Source organism: Camelus dromedarius, chromosome 18, assembly GCF_036321535.1.
Source record: "Camelus dromedarius isolate mCamDro1 chromosome 18, mCamDro1.pat, whole genome shotgun sequence".
Classification (NCBI taxonomy): domain Eukaryota; kingdom Metazoa; phylum Chordata; class Mammalia; order Artiodactyla; family Camelidae; genus Camelus; species Camelus dromedarius.
In genome coordinates, this window is record NC_087453.1 from 5,615,601 (window position 1) to 5,636,750 (window position 21,150).

Below are 21,150 nucleotides of genomic sequence, written 5' to 3' on the forward strand. Positions count from 1 at the left end.
AAACATGAGCGCTCTCTGGGAAAGACCGCCATGTTGAACATATCAATATTTACAACATGCCCAGCATCACACAGTCATCCTCCAAGCACCTGCCAAAGCGCCTTCACCTTGGCTCCCCTACGGAAACCCAGGTCTCACACGGCGTGAACTTGGAAAAAAAGAAAGGTAGAAAAACAGTCATGAAACTCACCTCCCTGCCTCAAAAGTGAACCAAGCAGCATCTCGTCCATACCGCCGCAGGGCGCTTAGCGGCCAAGAGATGAGTTTGACTCTGGGATTCTGGACGTCCCAAAGACAGATGTGCTCATATGTAATCTGCAAGGCACATTCGCCATGTACATCTAAGTTAGGAGATGGCATCAAATACACATTGAATCTCTCTGGGAGAAAAACAGAAGGTTAGTCTAAAATCCCCAGGAATAAAACAGCAAAGACATTGTAGGAACAAAGAGGCATTTCAAAATAATTCAAGCTCTTATTCTACGTTTTGGTTGAATATTCAGGATGATAAACCTTTCTCATAAATTAACAGTTCCAGAAAATGAGATTTTAAATGAAGACCCTATTAAATAACATAATAATGACACACGCTGGTCGTCAACATACATGCAACACTATTTACATGAGCAAAAAATCATTTTTAGAATTTTAAAATTTGCATAATAAAAAATCTGTATGCCAGTAAAGGACTAAAATAATGAAACCATTAAAAGCAATTTTTTTCATGCCAAGTACCTGTTAATTACACCCACATTTTTGTGTTCACAATAGATGCAGGTGCAAAATAATTGTTGCATGGTTCAATGATATTAAAGTCGTATCGATCAAATTACAATTTTCACAATTAAATGAATACAACTCTACCCCAAATTATTTAAACAAAACTAATACTATGCACTTAACTGACCAACGGTTTGGAAAATTCCAGTGGCTAGTTTTGAGCTAGTTTGAGCTAGTTTTAACAAAGAGCTCTCTTTAGCCAAATACCAGAAAAAAATATTCCTTTGCTTATTTGGATGATTGTTAAAATTTAACCAAGATTACTCTAAATAAAGTACTTGGTTTATTACTGCAACTGAATTTTCATCCCCACAGATACAGTTGTGGTATTTCTGTTACGTTTCCAGAAAATTCATTAACTTACGAAGTTACAGAGTCAAAATTTTAAGTGAACTATGAACAAAAATAGCATTACTATAGCAAACACATTTTCATCTATCATTACTGCAGATTGCTGCGTCTGAGGAAGCAGCGTGGCAGTAATAGTATTACTGGTATTCTTTTTTTTTTTTAACATTTTTAATTGATTTATAATCATTTTACATCTGGTATTCTTAATTAACTGTTTTATAACAAGGAAGTCTTTAGAATTTTCACTGATTTTTTAGTTCAGTTTAGCAAGCAGGAGTGTCAAGATTGTGTTCATGAATGTATTCATGCATCTCTTCTTCAAATTTCCTAAGTGATTTCAAACTTCCAATAACCAAATATTCACACCGCTTTCTAGTAACTATTATTTTAAAAGTATATCCTGGTGGAGCAAATATCTCCCTGGAGAGTGCTGGCACAAGTAGGAGAGACTGTCATCATTAAGCAAAAAGTAACAGGGAGCATTATTAATTTATTTGCTTGGAAGTTCTTCTGTCACTGTCTCTCTCCCAAGGATAACATCAGAAGTGGTAAGAGTGACGACTTTAGTTACAATTTCTTTGTCATACAATTAGTGTCGTAAAAAGCCTCAAAATACAGAGCTGAGTTGCATTATAATCCCTGGTAGTTATATACCAGTGGCATCCTTGCTCCTATTCGACAGAAGAGGAAACTGAGGCACAGAAAATTGGTACAAGAAAGGTGACTTCTAAGCACAGTCAACTCTTGAATTCAGTTGGTAGCACTATCAGCATACAACTTCCCAAAAATAAAATGTGAAAAGTAAGTGCTGATCTGAGCACTCTAGGTTAAAAAAAAAAATCAAAACCTGTCATGTTTGTCTCTTCATGTTTGGCTTCACGTGCACCTGTCTGTGGGGCAGTAGGGGGGCCTCCCTTCAGCCCAAGAGCACCCTGCAGAGGGAGAGCTCGGTTGTGTGACCTGGCAAATGACTTAACCTCACTGCAGCTCAGTTTCTCCATCTACAAAGAGGCTCTCCTGAATTGGCCGGCGCTCCTAAGACTTTGTCAGTAACACTTCCCCGGAGATGGATTAGGGCGTGCATCCAGAATAATCGCAGCCTGTAAATGCGTCATGAAGACAGAGTTCCAGTTGGGAGGGAGGGCATTTTTTACTAAGTACTGGAGTGTGAATCCATGGAAAGGGTCGGCACAATTCCACCTCTGCCACGTTCGTAGTCAAGCCAGGTGACCTGTAGCCTCTTGGGTTGTGATATATCCTCACAGATCAAGTCAAGAGGCTAAAGCGTGTCTCTGGGACCCAGTCTATCCCATCACAAGGCTCAGTCACTTGGAGACAGAGAAGTGATTCCTCACCTCCAAGCTCATATTGCAAACCAATATAGATTTTTACTGAAGTGTTCATGAATACTTTGGTCATCATTATTTATAATGATTGATTCCCAGGCTGAGTACTGAATTCAAAAGTTAGCTCAAGTGTTAGAGTTTAAAAAAAATAAAAATCACAGACTTAGGTGGGTTCAAACTTGACAAAATAGTCATGAAGTTTGGATTCTATTAAAAACACTGGAAAGTGTTCACTAAAATTTGATGTGAAATAGGCAAGACAAAAACCCATGTGTGCTGTTAAATCTGCACATTATAAATACAGGCCCAGGAGTATAGTCTGGAATCAAACACCAGTTACTGGAATTGGAGTAAGATCTTAACTTTTCTAAACTCAATTTCCTCATCTGTAAAATGGGGGGAAGTAACAGTACTTATATCACAGGGCTGCTGGGGAAATGAAATGATCTACTGCATCTTCCACAGAAAGCAGCACCCAACAGCTTCCCCATACTTTCTAGCTGTTATTATTAATATAGACACATTCATACGATGCACGGAAAACATATTAATAAAAGAAATACACTGAAACGTTAACACAGGCTTTAGGTGAAATAAAAGGTTATTTTTTACTCTTTCTTTACACATTTTTATAAGTTCAAAAATTTTACACAATGAAAAGACGTCTGTTTCATTATATGGGGACGAAAACAGTTTCAGAAAAGAGCGAAGGAGAGAATTTTCTTTACATACCACTCTGTTCTCTCTCAACCCCAGTGGCCAGTAAGTCAGGCTCTCCGAGGCTGATGCCGTTGATCCGCGTCCCTACGCACTCCGTCTGGAGCACTTTGCACCACTCATCAGCCTCCAGATCTGCAGAAATGCCCAAAGATTAACGTGCATGCCCGGCGCCCGCTTCAAGGCTCAAAGCCCAAGCCCTCCCTGCCCCGGACCAACCTGATTCACATGCAAAGGTCTTGGAGGTGTCATCACTGAAATAAATCCCTATGGCATGCTTCTTGGTGCTTTTTGGCAATCGAGCTACGTTCTTCACGTTGTTGAGTTCGGTAACCTGAAAAAAGGAACAATTTGCAAGTTTGATGACGCTTCAGAATGAAAGCTCCCAGTCAGCACCATCGAAGGGAGTGCAGGCACAGAACGAACAGAAGGTGAACACGTCCCAGGGGAACACAGCCTGACAGAAGAGTGCGTATTCAAAAGCTACGGGTTATTTCAGTGTCATCCTTAATGCCTAGCAAGGAAGGTTAACAAATTACCTCCCCCTTTTTAGATTTTTGAAGCATATTAAGGGGCACAGGCTCAAAACTTCATAGAGGCAGAAGCTTGTTTTAGTTTTTTTATTGCTTCCCCCAAAACTCTGCCTTTTCCATAGTCCTCATGTCTAACTCCGTCAATGTGGACAGACTTTCAGATACCCCATCCCTTGAGGGTACTCCCAACGTAAGCATCTTAAACACATCCTCCTTGGAGGAAGGGAAGGGAATGGCGGTCCAATGCGTAACTCAACTGCCTCACTCTTTGATAATCAGAGTGTTAGGGTTCTCAGAGATGCCCCTCTACTAGGGGTTCAAGTCATACGTTCTAACAGAGAGAGTCGGTTTGTGAAGTGGTATTCCAGGCTCTCCGACTTACTCCCAGCTTCTCAGTGGTTATGGTGCCACTGTTTTAGGGTCTGAGAACATTGCGTGGTATCACCTTCCCATCAGTAGGGGAAAGCTTTCCCCATTAGCCATTCTCCTCACCTTCCTCTCTCCCACAAAGGGTACTGGCTTACTGTGTTTCCAAAACAGCCACCCCTCATTCAGTTACATCTAGACCCCCTGCCGCGTCCCAGGCGTGTGATACTCGGGTCCTGCAGGACAGAAGGCTTAGGTGGCTTCAGGGCAGAGTGTCCACATGATAAATGACTGTGACTCTGACAAGTTAAGTGCCGTCTTAGTATCTCTCTTTTGTGTTATACCAAAGAATGTGCCTCCCCTCAAACTTTGCCCTTCTGTTGCTCTAAATTCAATAAATGCCTGGCTCAGGATGTAGGTGAGAGAAATAAATACCCTCCATGCACACACTGACCTGATTATTTCATTTCCCTGCGTCTTAACCTCCACTCGCTCTCCTGACAAGATCATGCAAATTTCTCGGCATGAAATATCCTAAGAGTTGCTACTGACCAAATGTTTGCAGCCATCCCAAATTCCTACGTTGAAATCCTCTCTCTAAGGGGATGGTATTAAGAGGTGGAGCCTTTGGGAGGTCATGAGGTCATGAGGGTGGAGCCCCTGTGAGTGGGATTCGTGCTCTTAACAAAAGAGACCGCAGAGAGCTCCCCTGTCCCTTCTGCCCTGTGAGGCCACAGAAAGAAGATGCCTTGAAAGTGAGTTCTCACCAGACGCCGAATCGACCTGTGACTTGCCCTTTGGCCTACCAGGCCCCCAGAACTGTCAGAAATAAATTCCTGCTGTTTATAAGCGACCCAGTTTATAGTGCTTTTGTTACAGCAGCCCAAACAGACTAAGACACCAGGGTTGCCCCAGAGCTGGATAAATCAAACTCGCGAGTGACACTTCTCTCATTCCCCAAGTACACCACGTCTCTCAGAAGTCACCAGATGCAACCGTTTGTTTTTTGCTCATTTATTTGTGTGCTAACAGCTCCATCTGAGCCATTGTCATCTTGCCACAGCTACTTCCTGGTCTCTCCACCTCCATCCTAACCCCATTAATTCACCGTAAACACAGCATCCAGATGATCTTTGTAAAACACAAGGCTGATTGCAGCATTTCTGCGCATAAAACAGAACACTTCAGTGGCTTCCATTTCCATGATGGCACTCAGAACAAAAGCGCAAATCCTACGGCCCTCTGTGGTCTTCCCTCCAGCTCTCCCCAGCCCCTGCCTCAACCCTTCCCCACACGTCCTATGCCCCAGCCCCATGCTGAGTTCCCAGAAGGCACCTTGCGTCTCCTGTCCCCCAGCCTTCCCCACTCTCCTTACTCCACTCCCACTCGCCCTGCGGGTCTTAGTTCGGCTCTCAGTTACCCGCAGAGCCCTAGCGGGCCACCCCCAACCCCCGCCTGATCGAAGTCTCAGGGCTCTGGGACCCCGCGACGCCTCTGCCTTCACAGCCCTGGGTGGCTGGCCACATGGGTCAGGGCCTGTCCCACCTCTGCAGGGAACGTTCCACAGGGCAGAACAGTATTTCCTCTGCCCACCACTTCACCCCCTGAATCTAACAGAGATTGTCACACAGTGAGAACTCAATGAATTTACATGGACTTGATGAACGAAAGATGAAACTCACCCACAAATTTACTTGTGCGGTGCTTCTTCGGGGAGAACGTCTCTCTCCCTCCTGCCTCTTCTCCCTAGGGAAATTTCACTTTTCCTGCAAGGTTCACTTCCCCTAGGAAAGCTGCCCTGACCTCAGCGTGAATGAACTGTTCTCCCTTTCTGCTCCCTTATACGCTGCATGAAGCTGTGTTCTATTATCTGTTGTTGTAATTAATCCATTTATCTGTCCTCCTCACAGCAAGACCTGAGTCACCTATCAGTGACTTACTGATGAGCCAAATCAATGAAAAACAATCATTTGAGAGTCAACGTTTATTGAGCCCGCACCAGGAACACATGTGCTCCATGCTCAGTATTTTGTTATAGACTGTCTTATTTGATCTTCATAAAAAACCCTATGAAATTGCTATTATTATCAGTATTTTCCAGATGAAGAGATGGTAGATAAGAAAGGTTAAACTCATGTGCCCAAGTGCACAGCTAAAAGATGGCAGAGACGAGTTCTGAATGAGGCAAACTGACCCCAAAGCTCGTGCTCTTCACTGTTCAAAACATTAATAATGACTGGCTCTGAAAAGGTTCAGCACAGAAAACCTTCACTCTGAAAGTCATCTCCTATTTGAGGACGTCCTTCCTTTCACGGGGCTGGAAGCAGGGCAGGAGTGCCCTAGGTTTTATTCTGACCCTCTACTGAGATATTATATAAGAGCAGTCCACCCTAGCCTGAAGCACAGCAATGACCTTGAAATATGTCATTTCATTACACGTCTATTAAGGGCAAAGAGGAAGGAATAAGTCATCTGGAAGAGTCAGGAAATGTAGGGAGAACTGCATGAGTCAGAACACAATTACCCATTCTGGAAATTGGTTTAGATGATAGGGAACCCAACACCCCAGCTCAGGGGAGGCGACTGGATGGGAACGCGGAGCCGGCAGGGTTATGTTTTACGTGTGGAAGGACCACCAAGTTCTGAAGCAGCAGTCTCAGTCCCCAACTCAGAACTACATCTCAGTGAGCACATGTACACACACACGCATGCACGCACGCACGCACACACGCACACACACACGCACACACACGCATGTTTACCCTATTTTCAAAAGAACTGCAATCTGCTCTAATTCACAGTGGAATCTTCCTTAAAATACATGTGAAAGTGATAATATGAGGATTAACATTTGCAGATACATTTATAAGGCACAGAAAACTTTTTAGGACACGTATTTATTTCCACAGTCGCTCCACTTTGTAAATGAGAAAACCAGGGCAGGATGAACTCTTTTAATATTCCTTTTACAAAGAAATCACTTGCCCCTAAAAATTCCTTTTGTTCGGTAAGGTCTCAGATTCTGATGTAATACGAGCAGTATTTTAAACGGGGGCGACACAGTGTAGCTGACCATCAGAGGCGAGTGTGCCAGAACCTCGGCACCGTCTCACAGAGGACAGGCCCGCAGGACTCGTGCACGCGTGACTCCAGTCCACCTTCCACACGAATTTACTGTCTTTTCCTTATGTCTCAGATCACCCAGAAGTTATTTCCTGCCAAGTTCAAAACTTTTAAGCAGAATTCCCTCCTGAGCCTCTGTAGTTATAGATTTTATTTTTCTTTCACAGAGGAAAGACGCACCCTGTGCAGAGAACACGAATACCCTCAGCTTCCCGCGAATGATGCTCTTTGTGTGGAGACCCACAGACAAAACGCAAACACTTCGTCAAGGTGTGGCAGCATCAGGAAGGGAGTCACTTAGACACAGCGGCCCGAGAACCACGCTCCCTCTTCCAGAATCTTCCCCGCACCCGTTCATTCACCAAAAAGTTTAATTTATTTACTATTTATGTACTCATTCATTCATTTATTTATCTTCAGCATTTACTCTGTGTCAAGCACTGTTTTACTCACTAGAGATAAGAAATGGAAGCTTTGTGCGTCATTAGTGGGAATGTAAAATGATGCACCTGCGATGAGAAATAATATGGAGGTTCCTCAAAAAATTGAAAATGGAGCTACCAGGTGATGCAGCAATCCAACTTTCGGGTGTACATTCAAAGGAAATGAAGCAGAACCTCAAAGGGATATTTACACACCTGTGTTTCTGCAGCATTATTTACAACATCCAAGATAGGAAAACAACCTAAATGTCCGCTAAAGGACAAATAAAGAAAATACAGTATACAGCCACAACAGGATATTACTCAGCCTTAAATAACAGTATTTTCTTTCCGTGCTACTTCTTTTTAAATGTCACCTCCTGTTTATGACAAGTGATACTGGTTTTCTGTTGATGGTAGTAAGAAAATGTTCTCTTACAAGTGGATTTATTTAAACAAAGAAGTGATCTACTTTCAAGCAAAATACTAAGTAAATAAGAGTAGGGGTGATATTGCGACAATAAACATTTATGAATAAATGATAAATGAAGAAAAACAACGTAAATCTACTACTACTAATCTAATCCTATTATTATGAATCTGACTTTCATTTCATTTTCTACTGAGTCAAGAGTCCAGATGATATAACCAATTGACCTAAAGGTCACACAGCCGCCCAGAACAACTCTAGTGTGCTTGGCAGAGGCATGGCAATAGATTTCAACAGAAAAGTGGTACAGATTTGGTTCCCACTTGTTATCCCAAAGGTCACCCATCTGGACAGGACTGTTTGTTTACTTTTTGCCTTTTTTGCCCATTTCATGATCGAATTTCCTAAGTGAGAAAGACGACAAAGAATTTTAAGCCCCATGACCAAAATCTGAAATGTGTCTGACAATTATGATTTAAAGGTCAAAAGAGTAATTCTCAAAAGAAGTCTAAATTAAGATCCACTTACAAATACTCACTACAAACAGAGGGTTTTGATAGTCAGCAGAAAAGACAAAGAAGTCAAATTTTGTAATTAAAAATGGTATATAGAGTTGAAATATTTTAGCCTACCCTTTTATATAATCTTCATGCTAAAACAATAGTTGACCAAGATAGACAATCAAAATAACTTATGTTTATTTTCTGGGCGGCCACCTATCTGGTTATTCTTTCAAATTAATCTGTGACCTTTCAATCTCTAACCTTCCTTTTCCTTTTCCAGGATATATTTGTTTACTGACTCCAGAAATCTCCTCTTGAAATGGAGCTAAAATCTGAAGAAGATCAGAAACACCTGTATGGCTTACTGAACATGTTAATATTTGCACCTATGAAATGCTTGATTTTCTCTAGAAATTGAGTATTTACTTTCAAAAGCCCAGGTTAGCTTCAGGCTTAATCTGATTTTGTATATCCTGGGGCCAATTCAATCCTTAGACTAATTCAAAATTCACTGAAGATAGCGGCTCCTTGAAAATTCTTCTGGTAAGAGATAATGAACACTAAAAAGGAACTTCCCTAAGGCATAAAGTATGCTTTTGAGCACGGAGGTTGAAAAGATTAAAGATGAGACTGGGCAAAAATGATTCTCTCTTTAGGATTTGGAGGTATTTAAAATCAGATCAAAGGCAAATTCTGTACTCACAGCAACCTTCATGTTTTAGATTGAACTATTTGTTCAAAATCATCCATTCCCTCCTGGTCCTTGTGACTCTTTCCTCACGAGTTTGGACCGGATCCTGAAACTCGCTTTGACCAACAGAATGTGAGGGATGTGCCTCGCCCAAGAAGATGCTCTAAATGCTGCGTGTATAAGTTAATTCCTTTTTCCCTTGAGCAGCCCTCCACCTCCATAACAATATTCCCCTCCTTCTTACTGGACCTCTGAGTGAACAGACAGACGGACTGCAACTGAGTCAAATTAATCCAGCTACGCTCAACACACTGCACAGCCAACTCAGATCCCTCATGCAACACGGGCAGGAGATAAAGATGAGCTGCTATAAGCTACTAAGATTTTGGAATTTTTGCCACAGCAGAAGTTGGCTAATACACCCTGTGTTTGATTTCCTTTGGCCAAGAATTTTCAAAGTTTTTCTCTCAAATCACATTGTATAAAAAATATTGCTTCTGGTACAAAGGAGACCAGATTTCCTAGTCAAATACATAATAATCCACTAGAACATTGGTTGTCAGTTTTATTTTAGTAATTGAATCATTTTGTTTTTTAAAAATTTTTTTTCAAAGGAAATCTTATATGGTGTCACCATTATACAGAAGTAGAACTAGTCTGATTAAATGAGGAAACAGATCCCACCTGACTCCTCTTCTAAGTTATAAATCCACTTCTCAAGAAGGAAGCCTGCCAACCTCAATCAACTACAGAGTGTCGAATGGCCACAGTGTAATACTAATTTCTCGGGATGATATAACACCCTTGGTACCATTACAGGGATGAGCAGGAGAATCAGGAAAGTAACTTAATTATGATTTCCCAGGGAGAATGGAAGGGCAGAGCCACACTCAAAGCTAGAACTTCTGGCTTCTATTAACGTATGTCATTTCTAACAGTCCCCTCCACAATACATGCTCCTTAAAAATACAAAAAGTAAATGAATGAATAAATGACTTGCTGAATAAATGAAAAAAAGAATAAAACTGAAGATGCAAACAGTTTTGGAAACATATTAAATGACATTTCTGCAAGTTGTAAACCATCTCTTGAGAGGAGAAAAAAAAGTAATGCAAATCTTAATTCCTAAGTAAAAATAAAACTACTTGTCAACTCAAAAGAAGACAGTCTTAACTAAATTCATCTTTCCTACTTAGATCTTAAAATGTTTGAAGAAAACTCAGCTTTTCAAAAACCACTTGCTTTTGTGTGGGTACACATGGCACCATGGTTTGTATCCCAAGCTACTGCTCTAGCGAAATTCTGCTTGAAACACACACAGGAATCGAAATATCAGGTCCTGTGCATCAAGCACATACAGTAAAAGACAGAAATCTCAAGATTACAGTCCTGCGAATCTGCATGTGTGTACACACACCGGGGTAGCTACCACCCAGATCGACATATAAAATATTTCAGTCAATACTGCCACTTCCTCGTTCAGCACTGACCATAGATAAAAACCACCTCTCTTAACTCCATCACCACTGGTTAGTTCTGCCTTTTTAAAAAATGTATATAAATGGAATCACATTATACGCATGTTTCTGTGTTGGGATTATTTTTTACCCAACATCATGTCTGTGAGATTCATCCAGGCTGGGTGATGCTTTGGCATCATGTGAATAACTTCTTCCCCAACCACCTTTCAGAGAATTGTCTTAGCATCCACTGAAGGCTCTTATCTGCATCAAAATGCTATTCTTTTTAATCCAACTGGTTTGCCAACCTAAGCCCATATATCTATGGTTACCACAGTCAAATAAATATTGACTGAGGATGCTTTTACAGTTCCCACCTCCCCACTGCTTCCTATTAATAAGGAAACACAGATCATGAATATTACTAGAATCACTATGATTCTTTGTTTATTATTTCAAAAATGTGGGCTACCGCATTTAATCAGGTGAGCCAGGTCAGCTATCTAGAATTCACTCTGCATGCTTAGAGGATATAAGTGCCCATCCTATACCCTTTTTACATCTGGACATCCTCATCCTCAGTTTTTAATTTAGATTTGCCAGTAGGTGAGCTGCTCTACACAACGGGGTAGCTGACTCCAGGAGGGAACCAAGCCATTTGTGACTTGACACCATCATCCGTCTCTTCCCGGGCATCTCAGCAGGACAGCCAGGGGGCTGTTACCACAACTGCAAGTTCTAACTTAGTTACTTAGGATCCGAAGAAAACCAGGCACAGGTGAATTTGGTGGTCCATGTAGGTCACACTTCCAGGGCCTCTTGAAAAGGGATGTTGGCGATTCTCTGCTTCTCAAGCCTTTGGGTGGCACCTGCACACCGTCTCATGAGGGCATTCCAATCTTCCCCTGCACTGACGCATCCTTCCTCCGACAGAAACTCCAGGCAGATGGTGAAGGCGGTCCAAGCCGCCGTATCTGCGCCTGTGCAGAAAATGACAGAAGGCTACCTTGCTGGTGGCGTGCTTTTTGGCTCCGGCGTGTGATTAGGTTGGACGGCACAGCCCAAGAATCAGTTTGAACAAACTTTGATTCACTTTTTTCAAGATGCATTCCAACCACGTGTATCCCTCCCACACGCTCTGCGCTCCTCTAAGAGAGATGGATTTCCTTCCAAGAGTCGGAAGCAACACAGCTGCACGTTGACGTCTCCACAGCGCTCCTGCTTCCCGGGCGGCCAGTTCTTTGCACCTTTCGGAGTGTCCCTTACACCCACCCCTCTGCCCGTACAGCCTGCTGTGACGCCCGAGGTCATCACAGTGCAGAGACACAACTCTCCTGAAACAAAGGTGGTGTGCAATCTATCGTTCTCCTTTTCTTAAAAGCCCAGCTGAAGTCCCTTTCCTTCATGGGGTCTTCCCACTCCCGTCAAGCAAGAACACTCAGCGCTTGCTTTTTTTTTGCCTGGAAACACTCCTCCTTTAGGTGAAGCAGGCTCACTCCTGCCCCGCCTTCAGCCGCTCACATATTCTTTTCTCCTGAGCACGCTATTTAAAATTGCAACACTCTCATTCCATATTCCTGTTCCTTTTCCCTGCTTTAATTTCCTGCTGAGCATTTATCAGTCACTCCAACACACTACATATTCTGCTTCTGTATCTGCTTTATGACTGTCTCGTCCCCGTTAGAGAAGAAGCAGGGAGTCACCTGCTCTGTGCTCTGCTGTAGCTCCAGTGCCAAGAACTGTGCCTCACGCCATGCAGACCCTCAACAATCACACGTCAAATGAAAGGTGGACATTACCGTCATTTCCACTGTAAAGACAAGGAGACTGGGCTGCAGCGATGTGATGACCACGCCCGGGGCTGGACAATTCCTGCCCAGCAGCAGAGGAAGGCTCTGACTCCAAGCAGGCAGACTCTTAATTATGTGCCAGATCTTGGGCTCCAAGTACTTCGTATTGATCATGTTATTTAATTTCTCACGGCCTTTCTGACTAGCTAGCACTGTGACATTCCCCTCGTACACAGAAGAGTGTTGAGGTCTACAGAGGTGAATTTGTTCACTCGGCTGGCAAACAGCAGGGCTGGGATTCAAACACAGATAATCTGATTACTCTTTACTAAGCCACCAAATGCCACTAAATGAATATACAGAAGAGAATCAGAGGGGCCACCATTCCTGAGTCAGGCATTGTTATTTCTAAGGTGGGTCACGAAGGATGAGCGAGGGTTCATGAGGCAAAGAGGAAAGATGAATTTCCTGGGGGGAATAAAAAAACCCTAATTAAGCACAATGATGAAACTGCAGTTTGTTGTGATAAAAACATGAGGAGGAGTGGTGGCGAGGAGGGTGGCAGCGGAAACAGACAGCACGGAGCCGGACCAGCTGGACCAGGGTTAGATCCCAGAAGGCCTGGCGCGCTGCCATCAGGAGTTCGGTGTGGCTCACAAAGTCTCAAGAGTGTGTATTCAAAGGCTTTCAGCAGACAAATGGAATGATCTTACCTATGCAGTAGAAAGATTATTCTGTAGGCCAGTGGTTCTCAGTCTGGGGGAGATTTTGCACCCCCACATCCCCAAGGGAAATCATTCCACAAAGTCCAGAGATATTTCTGGCTGTCAAAACTGGGAGGTGCTCTAAGCATCCAGTGGGTAGAGGCCAGAGATGCTGTTAAACATCCTACAACAAACAGGCCAGTCTCCACGACCAAAAGGTTCACAGTGCAGAGGGCAAAAAGCCCTGTTACGGGAGAGTAACAGGAGAGAAGGAGCAAGGCCGACAGGTCACGCAACTACAGAGCCATCCACACAGAGCTGGTGAGGATGGCGCCCTCTGCAGCTGGGCGGTGCACAGCTCGCTTGGCCACACACGGTGTCCTTCACCATGTGGGGACGGGAGGGAGCTTGACCTGAGGATGGAGGTGAGGTCTAGACAGGCCAGGACACAACCAGGCAGTAAACGATTAGTTTAGGTTAGAATGGGACGGATGAAAAATCAGGGAGAGATTTAAGAGCGACTTAATGACCATGAAGCCTTTGTTTTCCAGTTTTCTGGGTTATCAAAAATCCAAAGTACTATGACTCCCTGAAAGGAAAGAAATTTACAACATTCTCCTAAATTTCTGATAAATCTTTAAATATGCCATCCAATTAGGTATTCCCCCCCAAAAGGACTGCCAAATTAATTTGGCTGTTTAAAGCCATATCCCAGATGTCTTATTCATCATAAAGGACAGTATTCATTGAAATAAATGTTTAACAGCCAGCGATTAACAAAGTGGCCAGACTTTTAAAAGTTTAATTTGCTGCCGATTTAGTTCTGCATTAACAACTTGGAAAACAATTACAAATTACACAATTCAATTTTCCAAATGGATCATTTTGTAACTAGGCAGAGAAACTGTTGAAATTTCTCCTGCCGTGTCAAGGGAAGATTAAAATAGTCAGATTTTTAAAGTACATTCCCTTGAGGAACTGGAATACTCCTGTCAGAATTCTGCAATTAGTCAGCATTGTGTGCGAATATTAAGACTGTTCCTGGTATGCTCCAAAGTCAAAAGCCATTTAGGAAACAAGGATTTCATTTCCAACTTTCCCCCTCCTTTTGCTGATGGTAATTTACAGATGATGATTTATTTATGTTTATAGAGTGAAATGGAGGCTGCTACCTAAAAGGCAATTTTCTGCCTTCCTTTTGTGGGCTGCATCCTAATTATTTCTCCCCTTGTGGGACTGAATGAATGAAGTGAGCAGTTCACTTTGTATATGCAAACTGCGAAGTTCTGCAGAAGCTCCGAATTATTTCATTCTTTAAAAAAGTGTATATATATATATATATATATATATATATATATATATATATATATATATATATATGTAGCCATTATCCTATGGAAAATGAAGAGGCATAAATGCCTTTAACTTGTGTAGGTTGTCTTTGAAAATAAAAGGAATATAAAAGTAATCCATTTCTGAGTCCATAATGTTTTCTCAAGTACATTATAAATAAAACAATTACATTATTATTATTGTTATTACATCATTATTATCTGTTGAAATTTTCAGAGCACTCAAAGAAACGCTAATAAACATTCCTATTAAAAATTTCCAAAAGACTTCTCATAATGTGTTCCAAACCCTTCAACTTTCTCATTTTGTCTTTCCTTAGAAAAACTACCAACGGTTTTAAGATGCAGTGCCAGGAAGCAGGGACAGACAAATAAAGAGAGATGTTCCCAGTTCTAATCAAAAGTTGCCAGCACGAAACATTTCTGTCCACAAGTCTCCCCTCAGGACCCGGAACATAGCAGTTTGAGCAAACATCTTATAAAAGATTTCTTAAGAAAGAACCAGTCTAGACAGTTACATCCCAGCCCCCCACAGAGACGGTTTCATTCTTTCCAAAAATATCTACATGCCCTTGATCACTTAAAATAAACTGGACCCGTGCCTGTCTGAGGTATCAATCTGGACTGTCTCCCCTGAAGAGTGGAGCTTTATTTGTACATGTGAAATAACTGAAGTAATCCATTCATCGTGTCTTCCTTAAAAATAAAAAGCCACACACACACTGAAAAGTCTGCATCTGGAATTTATAGAACAGAGTCTGGGGTGAAGGGCACTCTCCCAAGCTGCCAGTGGGCGTGGGACCTTGGATAACCTATCTGGAGACAATTTGGTAGCAGCTATAAAAATGTTAAAAGGTGCACGATATTGCCTGACCTTCTCAGGTCTAAGACTTTTCCTCCCAAAAAGATTAGCATGAGCAGATAAAGACATATGCACTAGTTTTTTACTATCATGGAATTTATATTAGTACAAAATTAGAATCCTTTTTGTCCATCAATTTGGGTATTTTTAAACAGATTACGGTGGATCAATATTAAGGAGTACTCTGGAGCTGTTTAATGAAGTGTAGCCACTAATTACTGACTTATTAGAAGCAGGAGAGAAAGCATATAATTAAGGTGACCATTTATTTTATCTTATAAACCAGAATTTTTGAATGTGAAAGAAATTGCTACTAAAAGTTACGCAAGGACTACAGGCTGATCAAAGTGTCCCGGGGAAATGTGCGTTTATGGTCTCCTTAAACACAGCATGGACAGCATATAATGAGTTGTTCCATTTTTGCTTTAAAAGTGTGCTCTATATATTTGTGACAACATGTTTCTATTTGTATAAACAGAGAGAAGCCTCTGAGAAGCACACGTCAGTCTACCAGCATTTTTTTCGGAAGGACAGGGACTAGGGTCCAAGAGAGGATAATTGTGTTCATTTTACTCCATACCCTTCAGAATTGTTCACACTGGCTACAAGGAACATGCAAGATACTTTTATTTAAAAAAAAAAAAAAAAAGAATAGAGTGAAGAGGAAAAAAAAGAAGAAGAAATTTGTACATAAATTAAAAAAGTAAAATGAGCTAAGTGGAGCTCCGTGCTTCGTCAATGCACCTTCTTGAGCAGGAACTCACTTGGTCAAAAATCCCCTGCAATTTCTCCCACACCCAAAAACCATTCAACTAATTTTTCACCAACTTGAGAAAACCCACCCTTTTCTCTTTGACATTATATACAGAGAGCTTCTATGTGTACTTGGATTATAGTCAAGTGTTTCCACATAAACACAAAGGTGAAATCACACAGATCATATCCTAGAGATAAAGATTTAAGAAATTCATGTAAGAAATACATATGAATGGGGAAGAAAGCATTTCCATTCAATGAATTTTGTAGCTAAGTTTGGTTTTGTCTTGTTCTTCTCATTTTCCGGTGTGTATACATGTATTTCTTAAGATTATAACTGAGTCAAATAAACTAATAGACTGGTCACAGAGGAAACAGATTACACTTTTAATAAACCCTCAAAAACTTGAAGTTTTTCCAAAATGCAAGGACAACTAGTCAGTTCTAATGATTAGTCAAATAATTGTGGGGTAGAGGAAAAAAATAACTTAAACTAGGTGATTGTTTTATCAGATTATAGGCCAAAAATGGCTAGTTTATACAAATTAAGCATTTACTTCAAAAGGGCTTCAAATTTAATCCAAGTTAAATGAAATCATCACATATAAACTTAATAAAACATGTACAGGATATGAAGGTTGAACATTACAAAATGCTGATCAAAGAAATGTAAAAGAATTGAAGAAGTTCAAATAAATGGAGCGCCCATGCTTATGAACTGAAAGACTTTGACACAGAAAAGATGCCAGTCCGCCCACAGCTTCATCTGTAGGTTTCATAGAATTATTTTCAAAATCCTAACATGGGTTTTCTGTAAGCACAGACAAGCTTCATTTAAAATTTTATGGAAAAGCACTAGAATAGCTAAACCAACCTTAAAAAAAAGAACAAGTGGAAGAAATGATTCTACCCATTATTAAGGATTATAATATATTTACAGTAGTAAAGAGACGGTACCGGCAGAGCTCAATGAAAAAGAATAAAGAACCCAAGAACAGATCCATCTAATATGCCCAAAGGATTTTTGACAAATGTGCAAAAGCAATTCAATGAGAAAAACATAACTTAGTTTTTCAACAAATGATATTGGAATAATTGGTCAACCACAGGTAAAAAGAATGAAACAGCCTACATCTCACAGCTTCTACAAAAAGTAAATTTAAAATGAATCATGGACTTAAATATGTAACTTAAAACTATAAAATTTTAGGAAAAAAAAACAAGAAGAAAATGTTCAGGCTCTAAGGCTAGGCAAAAAATGCTTAGACTTAACACCAACAGCATAATCGATGAAAGTAAAAATTCTAACATTGAACCTCACTAGAAAGAAAACTGTTGTTCTGCCAAAAACCCTGTTGAGGATGAAAAGATAAGCTATGGAATGGGAGAAAATATTTGCAACCACATTTCTGACAAAGGACTAGAATCTAGACTATATAAAAAAATACCTTAAACTCAATGGTTAAAAAAAAAATCCAGTAAAAATTGGTTAAAAAAATACATGAAAAGATATTGCAAAGAAAAAGATACACAGATGGCGATTAAGTGCATGAAAATATATTCAGCATCATTAGCCAGTAGGGAATGCAAATTAAAACCACCATGAGATATCACTATCAGAATGACTAAACTAAAGATAGAGACACCACCAAATGCTGGTGAAGATGCAGAGAAACTGCATCTTGCTGGTGGGAATACAAAATCCACAGCCCCTCTGCAAGACAGTTTGGCAATTTCTTATAAAACTAAACATGCAGCCACCATATGATCCAGCATTTTTGCACTCTTGAGAGTTTATCCCAGAGAAATAGAAACTTTATTCATAATAATAAAAAACTCTAGAAACAACCCAGATGTTCTTCAATGCGTGAACGTTAAGTAAACTGCGGTCTCCGTACTATGGAACATTGCTTAGCAATAAACAGGAACGAACTACTGATACACACAATACAACAACTTTGCATGCGTCTCAAGGGAACTACGCTGAATGAAGAAGTACCAATCTCAAAAGATTTCTTTCCGCCACCTCGTCATTCCTGCATGAGCTAGGTTCTATCCCCACCAGGGCACTGAAACCCCTGGGACAGAGGTGTCCAATGACCTCCCACCTGACAAATCTAGCAGGAATGGTTTTCGTTCTTATCTTAGTGGCACAGGATTAAGGGTGTGGGTTCTGGAGCAAAGAGCCCTCCTCATTTAGGGATTAGTACTGAAATGTTGATGGATGGAACGATGTCTGGGATTTGCTCTGGAATAACACACAAGTGGGAGGAACGGGAGAGGGTAGAGATGAAAAAAGATGGCCATGAATTGACAGTTGTCGAAGCTGGATGATGGGCACATGGGGGTTCATTGTGCTCTTTGGTCTACTTTATGTTTGAAATTTTCTATTAAAAAAAAAAAGTGGATTTTGAATCCAGACTGCATGGATTCAAATCTAGATTCTGTTTCCTACTAGCTGTGTGATTTTGCAAAAATAGAAAACACATTAGTGCCTGCTGCGATAGGCGACTGGGAGACGTAGGTTATAAAAGGGAATACAAGGGGTACTTTTGTTGACGGAATCATTCAGTATCTTAACTACGCTGATAAAATTGCATAGAACTAAACATAAGCACACACACATGAGAACAGGTAAAACTGAGGAAACCTGAGTAAAATCAGGGGATTGTATTAATATCAATATCCTGGTTGTGATATTGCACCATAGATTTGCAAGATGTTACTATTCAGGGAAGCTGGATAAAGGATATATATTTTCTGTGTTACTTCTTACAACTGCATATAAATCTTCAATTATCTCAAAATAAAGTATAATGCAGAAAAAGGTAAGCAAATGGTTTTCAGATGTGTTCCCTGGAATCGATGAGCCTCTGGGACTGTGGGGAAAAGCGGGGTAAGAATGAATGTCTGGATCTCTCTTCCCCTTCTCCACCCTCCATTCCTGCTTCAATAACAGCTCTCCTTTCTATCTGTTTAAATATTGAGCCATCTGTATAAGGTGTCCCATGGAGTAAAGATTCCACGCCCGTGAGACAGTACCATGGTGATCAAGGACGTGGGCTATGGAGCCCGGATGCCCAGGCTCAAACGAATTCTGTCACTTTCCAACCATATAATCTGGGGAATGTCCCTCAACTCCACTCACCCCGAGCTTCCTCATCTGTAAAATGGGGTTAATATCAGGATCCGTCTCTCAGGACGGTTGTGGAATTGAATGAATATTTGAAATACTGAACTTGTAAAATAATGTAATCATCAGAATTTGAAAGAAAAAGGAAGAAAGAGTTGGCGAAGGATTATATCAAGAAGCGAAATCACTAACTTCTTACAGTGGGGGAATCTGCTGATAATGCGGGAAGTGGTTGAAATAAGTAAGAGAGGTGTAATGTATAGTTGAGAATCACAGAAGCAACTACCAGTGTGACGAAGTCAAGGAATGAAGGTGACGACTGGGTCTGGGGAGGTGTACTCGCTCTCCAGCTGCGGTAACAAAGTAGGACAAACTGGGTGTCTTCTCTCTGGAGGCCAGAAGTCCAAAAGGTGTCAGCATGGCTAGCTCCTCCTGAAGGCTCGGAGGAAGAATGTTCCAGGCTTCTCTCCTAGCTTCTGGGGGTTGCCAGAATCTTTGGCGTCCTGTGGCTTGTACACATACCGCTGCACACAGGAATTTCAGATGATGAAGAATGTGGCATATGATTCACAAAGTCCTTTTTATTCTCAGTGTACCAGAAGGTCCCCCAACATTTCCACCATGCAGTACCAGTGTGACTAGATCACAGATCATTTCCTGGGCACCCTAAGTGTCCTTGGGAACCAAAGCGCCTGCTTTGTGCCAGACAACATACTGAGCCCCTAGGACACAAAGATGAATAAAGCACAGTTTTCATCTTCAAGGAACTCACAATCTAATGGAAGTAATCATACCAGAATTCCCTACCTACGGTGCACCGGATGATGAGGAAGATTTATTACACCTCTATTAGTTAGAATTAAGCTCTGCTGCACATGAGAGGAAATCCAGAATCATAAAGGCTTAAACGAGATAGAAGTCTATTCCTCTCGTAGAGAAAAAAACAATACAAAGGGAGATGTTGGACTGGATTTTCACGGTGTTAGACTGAATATTTGTGTTCCTCCAAAATCCATGTTGAACTCTAATGCCCCAAGTGATGGTATTAAAAAGTAGAGCCTTTGGGAAGTGATTACGTCATGAGGGCAGAGCTCATGAATGGGATTAGTGCTCTAATAAAAGAGACCCCAGAGGGCTCCCTAGCCCCTTCTGCCACACGGGGACGTAGCAAGAAGTTGGCCTTCTGCAGCCCAGAAGAGGGTCTTCACCAGCCCCCAACCATGCTGGCACTCTGATCTTGGACCCACAGCCTCGAGAACTGTGAGAAATATACATCCATTGTTTATAAGGCACTCAGTCTATGGCATTTTGCTACAAATGGGCTAAGACCTACGGTGCCAAGAAGCACAGACCAGCCCTGGACACCTCCCTCTAACCTTCCTCTATGGGACGCGTCCCGGGGCATCCTCAACCCACAATCTTTTCAGTATCTTGCACCAAGACGCTGATGTCCATTTTCTAATCAGGAAAGAGGAAGAGATGAAGGACATGGCACCTTCCCCGCTGACACTCCCTTATGCCAGGATTCAGTCCTGTGGCCACACCTCCCTGCACAGGGGTCTTTGCTTTGGGCAGCCTTGTGTCCAACTACAAATCAGCACCAAGGAAGAAGGGGTAGGATGAAGGCGTCAGAACCAATCAGACAGAACCTGCCACCGACAGGAAGACAGAGCACTGCTTTCATTGTGACCAGTGCATCCGTGCAGAAGGCGCCCAGCAAACGGACCAACTCAGGGTGGGTTAAGAAGGGTCTCAGGGGAGGTGGAGACATAGCAGAGATTTTGAGGAATCCGTTAACGTCGGCCACGCAGACCAGGAGAGGAAGCTATCC

General features: G+C 41.6%; 1 protein-coding gene across 2 annotated transcripts in view; it reads right to left on the reverse strand.

Moving 5' to 3' along the window:
- The window catches only part of DOK5 (docking protein 5), a 127,480-nt gene that overhangs the window by 40,988 nt on the left and 65,342 nt on the right, over nucleotides 1–21,150 (reverse strand). For both annotated transcript variants that reach the window (XR_010385006.1, XM_031433580.2), the window contains exons 3-5: nucleotides 3,414–3,528; nucleotides 3,210–3,329; nucleotides 191–380 (exon numbers count right to left, since the gene is read on the reverse strand). Coding sequence is in view for 1 of the 2 variants with exons in the window: in XM_031433580.2 (XP_031289440.1) it covers nucleotides 191–380; nucleotides 3,210–3,329; nucleotides 3,414–3,528 (425 nt within the window). In the remaining variant the exon portion in view is untranslated. The remainder of the gene's footprint in view (nucleotides 1–190; nucleotides 381–3,209; nucleotides 3,330–3,413; nucleotides 3,529–21,150) is intronic.